At 45.0% G+C, this 13,960-nt stretch overlaps 1 protein-coding gene across 1 annotated transcript; it reads right to left on the bottom strand.

Moving 5' to 3' along the window:
• Positions 1–35: 35 nt before the first annotated feature.
• On the bottom strand, positions 36–12,481 carry LOC135809769 (leucine-rich repeat-containing protein 69-like). The gene is made up of 11 exons (XM_065323195.1): positions 12,191–12,481; positions 9,500–9,753; positions 8,765–8,891; positions 8,210–8,282; positions 7,176–7,292; positions 6,768–6,846; positions 5,078–5,149; positions 4,349–4,450; positions 3,755–3,795; positions 1,320–1,458; positions 36–716 (listed from the first exon to the last, which is right to left on the bottom strand). Exons 2-11 carry the CDS (start codon positions 9,701–9,703, stop codon positions 588–590), a joined length of 1,083 nt encoding a protein of 360 aa, XP_065179267.1. The 5' UTR covers positions 9,704–9,753; positions 12,191–12,481; the 3' UTR covers positions 36–587.
• Between the last annotated feature and the right edge of the window lie 1,479 nt (positions 12,482–13,960).

Here is a 13,960-nt window from a genome sequence, read left to right as displayed (position 1 = left end):
GAGTGTAATTCTCTTGGACATTGCACGAAAACTGGTTCGTGGAAACATTTCTCGAATCCTAATGATTGTGGTGGAGAAAAATTGTTCTTTTTCTTGCCGATATTTTCGGAATTAGTGTGTATCATCATCGGAAATAAACTTTGCTGAGATCCAAAAGCAAAGCAACGTACAGAAGTACAGACATGGCACAGTGGCATGTGGCCAATCCTTCTTTTTAATCACATATTAGAGTGGGTTTTAACAAAAAATAAGGCTGTGCTAGTGTTTGTTAGTTAGTATAGCTCTGGACACAGTCAAGGAGACCTCTCCCGATGATGCACTATCTCGACTCAACTGTGATTTCGTGTGTTGGCTTGCAGCTACCGGAATGCATATAACAAACAGCGCGGGCGCAACTGAGCATACCGGCGAGTCTCTACTAATAACACATGCATGAGGATGACTTGCCATGTGCTCTGACCATTGCCACTCACTCCTTGCCTCTTTCAGAAGCAGAAACAACACGTTGAACTGAGCGGTTCTCAAAACATACATGCATTGTGTGTCCACGAACATATTCTATCGCCAGGTCTCTCTGCTTCTAGGGGTCATATCGGCGGTGACAGTTGTAGCAGCCCATAGTATTGGTTTTCCGAGCGCTGTTCCTGGAAGCACTTGTGTGAGCAAAGCAGAGCCTGCATGGGTATCTGTCCAGATTTGCGAGTCTCTGGGAACACCTGTGCATGCCAATGGACACACATGCGGCATAATAGTATACAAAAATGACTATCATTGATTGAAATCTGCCGCCCACATTAAACTATTCGCGCCCCCCCCCCCCCCCCCATCCCCCCACACATACCTGTAGGTATCACTTGTGGGTCTCCCTTGAAGCTGGGCGGGGGGAGGAGAGATTCAAACTGAGACTCTTGGAAAGATGATTATTAAACTTGCTTTTGCGCTCAACCGCCCAATGGCTGACATGCCGGACTCTGGGTGAACTTGGAAATGATTAATTGATCACATTCAGTGATGGGCTCACAACAGAGGAGTAAATGAAGGAGTACAGATTGGAAAAAATGTATTGACAGCATCAGGGCATCCATGGCGGGGCAGCCCCTGGAGGATAAATGCCGGCAGAAAAATTGGCAGAATTTGTTACTTGTTTCTGGTATGTTTCATGCATGTTTGGTGTGTGCATAAAGAAATGGACCAGAATTAAGGAAGTGGCTGCCATAAGGTTTCTATGGTTCTGCCAAGTTCACTGCTTTACGAGCAGAATCTGAAACATTTCCGAGCATTCTCCGCCAAGGGCTATTGCGGTGTCCAGCTGGACTCACCTTCTTAATGGAGACAAACATCACACACTCTATGCAGATGGAGAGGAAGTTCCGCTGGCACACGCTGCATTCAGATGCCGCTGCCAGCGCTTGGTACAGAATTGGATCTTTGGTTTTGATGAAGTGAGACGCACGTTTCCTGAAGACATACACAGAAACACGCATACTCTTCGACCTCACAGCAGAGCAGATGTTTGCATTGTGCATCAGGTTTTTTTTTTAAATTTGACTTGAAAATACACCGAGGTGTTGTGGGCTAGGCTGCAAGGCAGACCAAGAAGTTACTAGTTATGTCTAACGTCCACAAATGACGAAACAGTTCTGTCCGCCGATTGAGTAGTTATGACTAACAGTCAACAGCCTTGTTGTCACACTATCTGACTGTATAAGATCTCGTTACCTTGGTGGACGGTTAGGCATTGCTAGTAACTTATTAGCCCTTTCTCTTTTTATAATTTATGGCTAGTTTTTACGCAGCATGCCGGCTGATCTCGCATGGCTACATTGGGCAGATACTGGCAAAGCTGAAGAGTTTCATATTGGTGCAACAACATTAATTGGACATAATGCCTACACATTGAACTGGCTCAATCCCTTTGCTTTATAAATTCGCTATGATGAACTTCATATTCATCCAGATCTGAGATCGGAGCCGGGGACTGTACGGGCATGAGCCCATTGTGCGACATAAAGTCAATTCTTGGGTTTGCAAATATCACGCGGGTGCGGCACGCTGTAAGCCGTGCAATGGGAGACTTCATGGTTCATGCTGGTTCTCGAATCCAGTGCTGACTGAGGGCAGATGGTTACACAAGCCCACTCGCTGACTGCTTGGGCTACAGAAACATAAGTATGTACAATGGTGCTCAATGAAATCCGGTCACGTGAGTCAAGTGTGCGGCTTGCGCCACTTCGCAGCCCAGTGTTCGCAGGTCGAGGGCTGCGCAACGCCTGGCGCTTTTAAAGTTGCTCGAGTGACTCGATCAGATTTCATTGAGAGGTACTGTACTTCGAGCTATGTCCAGACAAAACACTCTGTAACCCGGTATAGTCTAGGTATAGTCTAGGTATAGTCTAGGTATAGTCTAGGTATAGTCTAGGTATAGTCTAGGTATAGTCTAGGTATAGTCTAGGTATAGTCTAGGTATAGTCTAGGTATAGTCTAGGTATAGTCTAGGTATAGTCTAGGTATAGTCTAGGTATAGTCTAGGTATAGTCTAGGTATAGTCTAGGTATAGTCTAGGTATAGTCTAGGTATAGTCTAGGTATAGTCTAGGTATAGTCTAGGTATAGTCTAGGTATAGTCTAGGTATAGTCTAGGTATAGTCTAGGTATAGTCTAGGTATAGTCTAGGTATAGTCTAGGTATAGTCTAGGTATAGTCTAGGTATAGTCTAGGTATAGTCTAGGTATAGTCTAGGTATAGTCTAGGTATAGTCTAGGTATAGTCTAGGTATAGTCTAGGTATAGTCTAGGTATAGTCTAGGTATAGTCTAGGTATAGTCTAGGTATAGTCTAGGTATAGTCTAGGTATAGTCTAGGTATAGTCTAGGTATAGTCTAGGTATAGTCTAGGTATAGTCTAGGTATAGTCTAGGTATAGTCTAGGTATAGTCTAGGTATAGTCTAGGTATAGTCTAGGTATAGTCTAGGTATAGTCTAGGTATAGTCTAGGTATAGTCTAGGTATAGTCTAGGTATAGTCTAGGTATAGTCTAGGTATAGTCTAGGTATAGTCTAGGTATAGTCTAGGTATAGTCTAGGTATAGTCTAGGTATAGTCTAGGTATAGTCTAGGTATAGTCTAGGTATAGTCTAGGTATAGTCTAGGTATAGTCTAGGTATAGTCTAGGTATAGTCTAGGTATAGTCTAGGTATAGTCTAGGTATAGTCTAGGTATAGTCTAGGTATAGTCTAGGTATAGTCTAGGTATAGTCTAGGTATAGTCTAGGTATAGTCTAGGTATAGTCTAGGTATAGTCTAGGTATAGTCTAGGTATAGTCTAGGTATAGTCTAGGTATAGTCTAGGTATAGTCTAGGTATAGTCTAGGTATAGTCTAGGTATAGTCTAGGTATAGTCTAGGTATAGTCTAGGTATAGTCTAGGTATAGTCTAGGTATAGTCTAGGTATAGTCTAGGTATAGTCTAGGTATAGTCTAGGTATAGTCTAGGTATAGTCTAGGTATAGTCTAGGTATAGTCTAGGTATAGTCTAGGTATAGTCTAGGTATAGTCTAGGTATAGTCTAGGTATAGTCTAGGTATAGTCTAGGTATAGTCTAGGTATAGTCTAGGTATAGTCTAGGTATAGTCTAGGTATAGTCTAGGTATAGTCTAGGTATAGTCTAGGTATAGTCTAGGTATAGTCTAGGTATAGTCTAGGTATAGTCTAGGTATAGTCTAGGTATAGTCTAGTAGGAGGTAATCACAGGGTCACGTACAGTGTAGGTACATCTTCCAAGACCCGGCGTGCACACAGCTCCTGCACAGTCATGAAACAAAAACCAAACAAAACGGAATGCACAAAAGGGCGTGGTGCCGCGACTTCCAATCTCCCCGCCACGTGCGCTCTCTGGCCAACCGTGTGCGGTGTCCGGGCCGGCGGCTGATCTCTTTCATCACACAAGCAAGATATATCCAAATTATGGCAGACAGTGCTGACTCCTGCACACAGTAATTTGATCTTACAGGTCTCAGATCTCATCAGTGGATTACTGATTCTTTCACACCGTAAATTTGATTATTTTATCCCCTAAAGCTCAGATGAATGAAGGCTATGGAGTACTGAATGGCTGGAAACACTGGACGGTGCTTTTTCTATCAAGAAAAGTGGCAACACAATTGCTCACTTGAGATACTTCTCACATAGGCGCTAACACAAAATATTATACAATTCCCGAAATTCAGTCCGGTCGAAGGATGACCTCACGCCAATTAGACCACCACTAGTCAGTCACAGTGATGACTCAACAGCTTGCCTTATGACATCATCATGACATCATGTCCCAGTGGTCCGCGCTCATCTTTGAACTTACCTTCAGTGGAAAGACCTCATCCATATTCGCCATGGGAAGGGGAATCTTTTTTATCAGAGGATTTAATGAACAGTCAAACTTCTCCAACTTCAGGTTCACCATCTGCAAACAGATAAAATTCATTCACAATGAACGCTCCAATGCAGCTTTTTTCATGCTTTACTTATCATCCACACTCATAAACAATGGTCCCTGTGCAGCGAACCTCTTTCTATGTTCATCAAATTTCCAGCTATGGCCCATCCTCACTGGATCAAAACTAAAATCATACGCCTTTATGGCATAAAGGTGAACAACAACAGGCAAGACTATTTTAAAGTAAAAGTGCTGGAGACTTGACTGCATGGCAAGCAATGGAAAGACAGATAAAAGCATCATATTCTACTTCAATACGATAGCATGGTCCAGAGCGGAACGCAGTGTCGTGAATTGCTGATGGCATTGGACAGTGCTGATGGCAGTGTAATACGAGATATGAAGCTGTTCATACATTGCCGTTATTACATGACAGCACACCACAGATGTGCAAGGTACACTACGTCCTTGGTGCGTGTGTGTATGTGTGTGTGTGTGTGTGTGTGTGTGTGTGCGTGCGTGTGTGTGTGTGTGTGCCGAGTGGAGAGAAAGACAACATTTGTCAGCGAAAGAGAGTCTAGCAGGCTATATTGTCTCCGCTGCACAAACCATGAATTGACAAACATCTGAAATCAGCATCAAAGCCTGTCTTACCTCTGAAGGGAACACCCCTATGCGGTTCACTCTCGTGTCAAGATCCCTGAGATATTGGCATTTTCCGATCGTCTACAGCACAAAGGCGCAGTACAGAACAGTGCATGCAGTGGCGTAAGGGAAGTGGCTTGGAGTACCTTTCAAGTGATTCCACGCTAGCTACATAGCTGTGTGATATCTATCGACCCACAGCAATGCGGCACTGCTTTGGTGACAAAACCGGCAGAATCACATTGTTTCTGGGCATAACAAACAAAGCCGACTATGCCCTTGTGTTCCTGTGTATCCAGGATTCGATAGACTCGGCAGTCAGATGGACAGAAACACGGGCATACTGCTGACAGAATGAGGCCACTGAGAACCCTGGCAGGAGGGTAGGAGCTCCAAGCTAGAGACAGCAAATAGCCTTGCTGCCCCCCCCCCCCCCCTCACCCACCCACCCACAGCGAAGTACATTCAATATACTTCAAAGTAAAGCAGTCAACAACAAGTGTTACGGTGCGACTTGGTCCCGCAACTAACCATCGTCAGGCAGACCACAACAACCCAGAAACTCCTTTAATCGACATTACCACTCGTTTTCAACAAGAACACCAAAGAACACTCCGAACAACGATCGCCAAATCGCTGTCCTGGGCAAAACGTGCAGCGTGCGTGCATTTGGCTTGCGCTGCATGCATGCACACAACGACGTGGCATAGAGAGAAAATGCAGCGTACAGAAAATGCATGATCATCGTAGCCATAGAGATACTAAATATGGCGACTGCCAAAGTCCGCGTGCAGCGCGGATCGCGGAGCGCAGGTGCATGCAACGAAAAGAAAAGCAATAATTTGAAATGCAGAACAAGCAGAAACTAATAATCACTTGCAATGTGCTGGAGTGAAACAATAAAGAATTGTTGATTACGGAGGTGAAAACAGTGTCTGTCAAGGGGTGCTTGCACCCAGCGACAGGGTGACAGCACACCCTGTCAGCGAGATCGAGAGTAAGTTTCGCCAAGTAGATCGTAGCGGAGTTGCCGCGGATGGCGATAATGCAACGGATCAAGTACTAGTAAGTACATGTACATTGCAACCAATTAGTGTGTCAACAATTCTACTTATATAATACATTAGAACAATTCACAAGATATTCCGCTCGTGAACATGTCGTGGTACGAACACGCATAGCAATTACTGGATCGTAAAATGTGTCTCGACGTAGACGTAACAGATATGCACTCGTGATGTAATTTTAACAGACTAACAAATAAATATTACACTCGCGAAATACATAGCAGTAATACGCAACGCACCAGTATTGCAAGCGACCTAGCATGTCTTGACAATACTGCCCTTGCAGCATGTGACAGTTCTGTACACAATTCGTAACTTCAATACACTAATAGTATCAACGTGCAACATATGAAAACATGAAAGGATAATGTTCAAGAGCACAATCTCCTGTCCAACAAGCACACGTATTTTGGGCTTGAGCTAATTTCATATTCGGCAGTACTACATGCACTCTTACCCGCGGTGTGTACTACAATTGGTACATGACTTAATAATAGCTGTCTGGCATGGTACAATAACCTTTTCTTCTTTTTTCTTTTTTATATTAATGGCTTTCTCTTTTAGCTCGAATGGTTTACAATCTGTATCACAATTATTTGTGGGTTCAGCAATAAAGGATGTGTGACTCTTACCCGCGGTATGGCAACAAGCTGGTTATTGGCCACGTCCAGAACACGTAGATTGTTCAAATTTCCAATACTGCCCGGCAGCCTGTAGCAAGCATAACGTCATTATACAATGAAGGATGATAACATGCAGTTGTTATCATCGCCACCACAGCAGATGTACGTGTCGATCAAGAGCAAAAGTGCCAATATTCATGGTCATAAGACGTATCAAGGCTGAGTTGTCTCAGCGAAGTTCTTGTCGTATATGAAACATTACCATTCCAACAGGCTGACTTCGGAGCAAAACCACTTCTTACTCGGCTATGTTTACATTCAGAACTCTTGATTTACTGGTCTTACGAAACACGCATGTACGCATGATAACAAACTGATGAAAATGACAGTTGAGCAGGAGAGGCGCACTCACGATACCTGCAAAGTCTGTTTGTGTTGGCTAGTAAGGATCGCAACGACTGGAGATCACCAATCTGTCTTGGCAAACTGCACAGGTCATTCCTTGAAACAGCAAGTTCGGTCAGGTTGGTGAGCCTACAGCCAACAACAGATATCAAAGTTTACAATGTTCACTGACTGGCTTGGCTTGCAATGAAATCACAGCACACCAGGTTATCAAGCCTCTATCAGTGTGCGCAACTTTGAACTGTTGAGTGGGAGAGCTTGTATAGCCACGCACAAATACGTCTTGGTAACTCAAATATGGAGGGGTTCCGGTTCACGGAACCACATTGCACTTGTTACTTGAAAGGATTAGGTGACTTGAAAAGGAGTGTCACCAGAAAACCTTATTTGAGACAAGTTCTAGTTAGTCGAGACAAGTTCTAGACAAGTGAAGCATGCAAAAGGGAAAAAGGCAGCAAAAAAGAAGCCCCAGGCTCGCTGCGCATGCTCCGGGCTGAGAGCTGCAAAACGGTGCACGCGATGCGTGCAGCAAGACATCAGCATGACGTCAACATGATGTAACACATAAACAAATAAAGACATAATGAGCATAACGCGGATTCGTGATGCATATTCACGACAATCAGCAATGTTGGGCTACAGGCGAAGTCGTACATTTGGTACTTTTGCAGAGTCCGATATTGGTCCGTATGTGGGCACGTCATGTGCACCCTTTATGATAGAATGTGATTGGAAAGAAAAATTCCCTCGCAGCCAAGCCGCTCTGGAGGATGTGCTACATGTGAGCATACATGAAACATAATGGTTATGATGGTCTTGGGCTGCATCAGGTCTCACAGGACCTCAGACTCCGGCACTAATAAAATCATTTAATGTCTCCGAAACGGAAATGGGGCAGTTAGGGTTGTCATGAATCCCGCTCAGACTGGGAAGGGCAAGGCAAGAATACAACCATGCACATTTGTACCGGGTCTACATTGGTAATGGATGGAATCAGGCACTCTCACTGTCTCTCGTCACTGCTACTATACGTTGCTTTAACTTACTGGCTAATGGCAGCTGGCAGTTCAGACAGAGCACAGCCGCTTGCGTTGAGGACTGTCAGATGACGCAGCTTCCCTGAAGGTCAACAAGAATTAAAGCGCCGCAAAACGGGAAGCTACGCATTATATAAGCATGCGGGCAGAACGGGAAGATACGTATGTGTATACCGTAAGCGTGCTGCCAGGGCTAGAGCCTGAGTTAGCTGGGCTGATGTGACTGAGTTAGCTGGGCTGATGTGACTGAGTTAGCTGGGCTGACGTGACTAAGTTAGCTGGGCTGACGTGACTGTACAGAAATTGGTGTTTTGCAAAATGAAATTTTGAAAACAAGCTCGATGATCCATCGGCAATGGCAACGTCAAGCACCAGGTGCATAGCCCGCACGGGGCACGTGCACCCCCCCCCCCCTAAAAATTTGGACCTAGGTTCAGCATGCACGTAATGAGCATGAATGACATGCACCAGCCATCCTGCACATAACGCGATGGGGCCATGCACCCCCGCCCCTCCCTCCCCAACAGGGGGCCCAGACCAGCTACGTCTCTGTCAAGCACCTACCTAATATACCACTGTCTAGGCATCTGAGCACGTTGTCATTGATCCGCAGTGTTGTCAGATGGGGACAGTTAGCCAAACACGGTGGTATTTCCTCAAACTGGTTGTGGCCAACATCCAGAACTTTGAGCTGGCAAGAACACCACAAGCAGACAGTACAGGAAGGCCAACGACTGATGCCACCGGTTCTGAAAGACCCTGTTCCACACAGCCACAGTACACAACTGGTACGGACCCTATTCGGCAGGTATTCACATGGGATACAATGACAGCTCTCTCAGTATTACGAAAACCCTAGGGGTCTATCAGGTGCATCTGTCCTGAATAGGGGGGGGGGGGGGTGCTGAATAGGGGGAGGGTTGTCCTGAAGACAGTGTGTGACATACAGCTTGGGCGCTAGGAGTTGAACTTGGCTCCAGGACCGATCAGAATCTTGAGCATGGGGTACCCTGTGTTGCCGAGAGGCTTCTGCTGCACCAGCAATACTGACTGTACTAATCAGTTCCCTCACTTTTAGTAAGTTAGTAGTAGTAGTAGTAGTAGTAGTAGTAGTAGTAGTAGTAGTAGTAGTAGTAGTAGTAGTATTTATTATTTTACTAGGGCAATCCCCACAGACTGTGAGTCTTTTTACAGGGTACCCTAGGTGAGTTCATCGAACTCCGGCCACTAAAACACCAGAACGTATGCAACTCCAGAAGACTCTGATTCATTTGGCCTTCTGCAATGCTATGTACTCACAATGGGTAAATCAGCTATTTCCTCCGGCAATGCATCCAGACAGTTCTTCCTCAACAGCAGCGTGTCCAGGTTGCGCAACACACCGACGTGACCGGGAATGTACTTCAGCTGCTTGCTGCACAGGTTAGCCTTCAAGTGTGTTGACGGGCTTTTCTGAAGGTCAACTAGTACTTGGAGCTCCTTGGCTCGCGGGATGGAAGCCATACCGGAATCGGAATTCGAGATGCTACTGCACAGCAAAAGAACGATGGCACCTGCACACAAAAACACGAACACACTGGCATGAAAGCTGTAAAACATCAGCACCTACCCACGCATAAAAAAAATCATCTAGCCTTCGACCGGTGGTGCTAGTGTTAGAAATATGGTTCAATTGATCACATTAATTTATCCATGAACACAGTCTAACTTCTTGGGCCTTCTTCAGGGGGAGGGCACTTGACTCCAACTTCCATATAAGTTGCTGAGGGACCTGGCTTGCTGCTGAGTTCTGATTACCAGTTGTGGCACAAAGCGTTTTGTAATGTCAATTTGCAGGAGTTTGATGTGCACGCTCCCTTCCACTCAAAGTTTCGGCACACTGGATACAATTCTCATCTCCAGTGGGTATCGTGGAGCTAATAGTTACAGGCACCTTTACGACTCAGGTCCTGATCTGCAGTACATGTGTAGTGCACACAGTACATGTGTAGTGCACGCAGTACATGTGTAGTGCACACAGTACATGTGTAGAGTCTAGTGCACACTAGGCATTGAGCCTGAAGTACAGTACCTCAAAAGTACACACACACACGCACATGCACACACACACACACACACACACACACACACACACACACACACACACACCATGTACCCCCCCCCCCCCTACACACACACACACACACACACACACACACACACCGTATTCCCTACTCTGCTCCCAACAGCTAGCTGTTTCCGCCTCCTACTGTACTAGGTCTCACTAGCGGAGCTCAGGGTAACCATGGCAACTGCCCAAGCCAATCACTGTGATCACTCTAATAAATAATAATTGCCCTGGCGAATCATAATAATATTCCCAGCATAATGTTTTCAAGAGTCTCCGGATATCCTCCTTCAAAATGTTACATTCACTACACAGGCATTCGAATGACATACACACTGTACCCATAAACCAGAGTGTGCAACTGTGCATATCAGATCTGAAACAACGCAGTTCGTGCACTACGACACCCTGATGAGGTCAGCCAAGCCGCGACTTGCGTACAGCTCAAATTTTCATGTTTCATACCCCGGAAATCAGCCAAGTTTGCTTGATTTTAGACGTCCTGTTTCAGGATTTCGGTGTTTTGTGTGACTGTGTACGCTGCGTACATCCACCAACAAGTAAAGTCACCAGGCTATCCGTCTCAAAAAACCGAAATCAGGACAAACTCAGTGAACTGCACCACCGCGACTGGTTACGCAACTTTTCACCGTACTGTGGCGTACCATGCCGTCAGAAATGACGTAGTGCACGAATTACGCTCCCACACGCCACAGGAACCATCCCAAGTTGCACACTCTGGTTTATGTACTCTTGTCGTAATGGTATACAGTTTCTACGCAGAGGATCGCAAGCCAATGTTTGTGTCAGCTGTAAAGCCACACTACATACAAACAGTCGCAAGCCTGCTGTAGAACACCTCGATTATGAGAACTCATATTCATAACCACCCATATCATTAGTGAGTATCACCGTTAGATTTTATAACAAAATAACGGCTAGAACAACTACTGCAGGAATCCAATACCAAATGTACAATGAGCCATTAACGGTGGTTTCTGAACTGCAACATCTTGGCATCACCTTGACCGACAACCTGTATTTCCGCAAACATGTCGCCTCAATAACTTCGAAGTTCAGATATCGAGTGCACCTACTGTCAATAATGTCCCAGCAACTTACGCCTTCGGCAATGATCATACTGTTCAAAGGGTTCGTAAGACTTGTGATCGAATACAGCTGTACGGTGTGGTCGTTTGGATGTAATAAGAAACCCATGATCACTCTTGATCAATTACAGGCAAGGTTTGCTAGAGCTCTACTGAAAAAGAAAAAATTGCATTCGATTACACTTCTTCCAAATCTGTCTTAAATTCTAAATGCTCCCTAGAGTCACTAGCCTATCGTCGTCAAATCATCAGTCTCACTACTTTTCACAGATGTTTTCCATCATCGTGATTACCTTGCTGATTTCCATTTCAAGATTACGAATAGTGAGCGACGACCAAATAAAAATTAATCATTCTTCCCAAATTTAAATCATTGTCTAAGTCTCTCTTCATGTTCCGAACTGCTATTCTATGGAGCTGTTTACCCCCCAGTCTAACATCGGAAGCCTCGCTCTATAAGTTCAAAGCTGCCCTCAGGAAATTTACAGCTGACCATGCTTATGCAATCAGCGGAGTTCCGCCACCTTGCAGTTGATTTTCCCCATTTCTCTCCTCATCAATCCCTACTTGTCTTTGTACATACATCTACATCTACTGTTCTTTCAATCAAATGACCCCTCGATACTACGATAGGCACATTGCCTTTGGGTCATTTCATAATAATAATAATAATAATAATAATAATAATAATAATAATAATACATGTACGAGTATCATTACCGAGCACTATAAAAAAAAGCTCGCTTCTATGATTGCAAACAATAAAAAATGTACCTGTTCAGCCTGGCGACAGTGATCGATTGGACTGTCTTGCACTTCGTGGTATTGACTATTGGTACATCTTCATCTCCATGGGCATCTGGTGATTGTTGCTGCTCCGCTCGTGAGTTCGTGTACAATACGCCATGTATATCCAAGGCGGAGGTGGGATTACAACGAGCATCAACTATTATTTTGTTCACAGCATCAGGCGCCAGGCAGCGACATTCATCATGTTCATACTAGTCAACAGTAACAAGCAGTCCATTGAACCAGTAACTACAGCTGAAACTAGCACTACCTGAAGCGATACCAAACATTGTACTGTCAAGTGTCAGAATGATCATGAGTGTTGGCATCGATAAACATCACTGTGATCAATGATCATCATGGTGATGTTCATCAGCTCTGTATACCATGGTATACATGTAGTCATGGTACAAAGTCATGTAGTCTACGTCATTGTATTTGTAGTACTGCCTACTGCTTGTAGTACCTCTTTACTACCGGTAGTTCAAGTAACTAGTTCAACAGGACGAACATCAAGGGACCGATGATATTGTTCTCAATAACGGGAGTTCTTCTTATCCATTATGTTTTACCCAGTGAATGCACAGGTCAGTGTCGCTCCTGGACGGTAGTTGGTTTGGAGGTGACAGCGTTGCGAATGACCGAGGGTCCTCGACGTCTGTCTCACCGTCCAGGAGCGACACTGACTCACGCTGCTATCTGGTGTTCACGAGGTGTTTGTCGCGCTGGAAACGGAGCGTCTCTGTAAGTTTGTATCCCTGGTGATGTTGCCTGGAGAGCACTATATAAGTGGTGCTCTTCAGGCACAATCTTCCTCAGCCTACTCAAGCTCAACTGATGAGGGGTGAATTCCCCGAAACACTGTGTATTGAGTAGGGAGTGGTGCTTTCTTGCAGGTTTGCCGAGTCGAAGGTTCGATGGACTTCTCGTGTGCTCTGGATGGCAGTCGTGAGTCAGTCAAGTGTCAAGTAAAGTCGGCGGAAAAGCGCGAGCTCCGGTGTGGGGAGCAAACCCTTTCTTACAAATCATCGCCGAAGTCGCAACCACTACTTCGTACTTCAAGTACTATTATTTTGTTTGTTTGAATAATTTCAGTGAGGAATCCGGCCACAACGCCTGCACAAATACAATCATAATTATGAATAATAATGTTCTAAAAAGAAATATTAAACAGCAATAGCTGCCTCTGCAACCGCCAGCGTGGCGGGAGGCTCTTGTTGATCAATTCTTTGCTGATATTTTCCATAATAATGTTCTAGGCCCTCTAAGGCATACTATACAGGACCTTAGGAGGGCAAAAGAAATGCGGCACCTGACAAATGCCATGACATGTGAATACGATTCAATACGCTTGTCAGCCTGCAGCGATGCGATTCTCTTATACAGGCTGGTTGCCGAACGCCCAAAACCACCTGATGCAGTCATGACCACCGGGGCAAACGACGCATGTTCGACATTCCGAAACCGCTCCTCATACTTCCTTCATTTTTCCTGTTCATGTCGGTGATAGATAGTAGCCAGTGGTGCAGTGCGGTTCGAGGCAGCACCACTGACACCGGTATCAAGACGTGCCTGGTCCTCGGTGATTGCTGTGCGATAACGAAGCCGCTCTTCAGTTAATGGTTGTAAACTTGGCTCAATTGCCACATTATTGCATAATATGATCTTCAAAAGTGAAGCCATTACGTCTCTAATCTCGTTGTGTCTTATCGATGGAAAACCGCCAACTGGGCACGACAAGAGATGGCTCACAGA

The sequence above is a fragment of the Sycon ciliatum genome, chromosome 2 (assembly GCF_964019385.1).
Source record: "Sycon ciliatum chromosome 2, ocSycCili1.1, whole genome shotgun sequence".
In the NCBI taxonomy this organism is placed as follows: Eukaryota; Metazoa; Porifera; class Calcarea; order Leucosolenida; family Sycettidae; genus Sycon; species Sycon ciliatum.
Note: the sequence above shows the minus strand (reverse complement) of the source record. Positions and strands in the feature narration are given on the sequence as shown.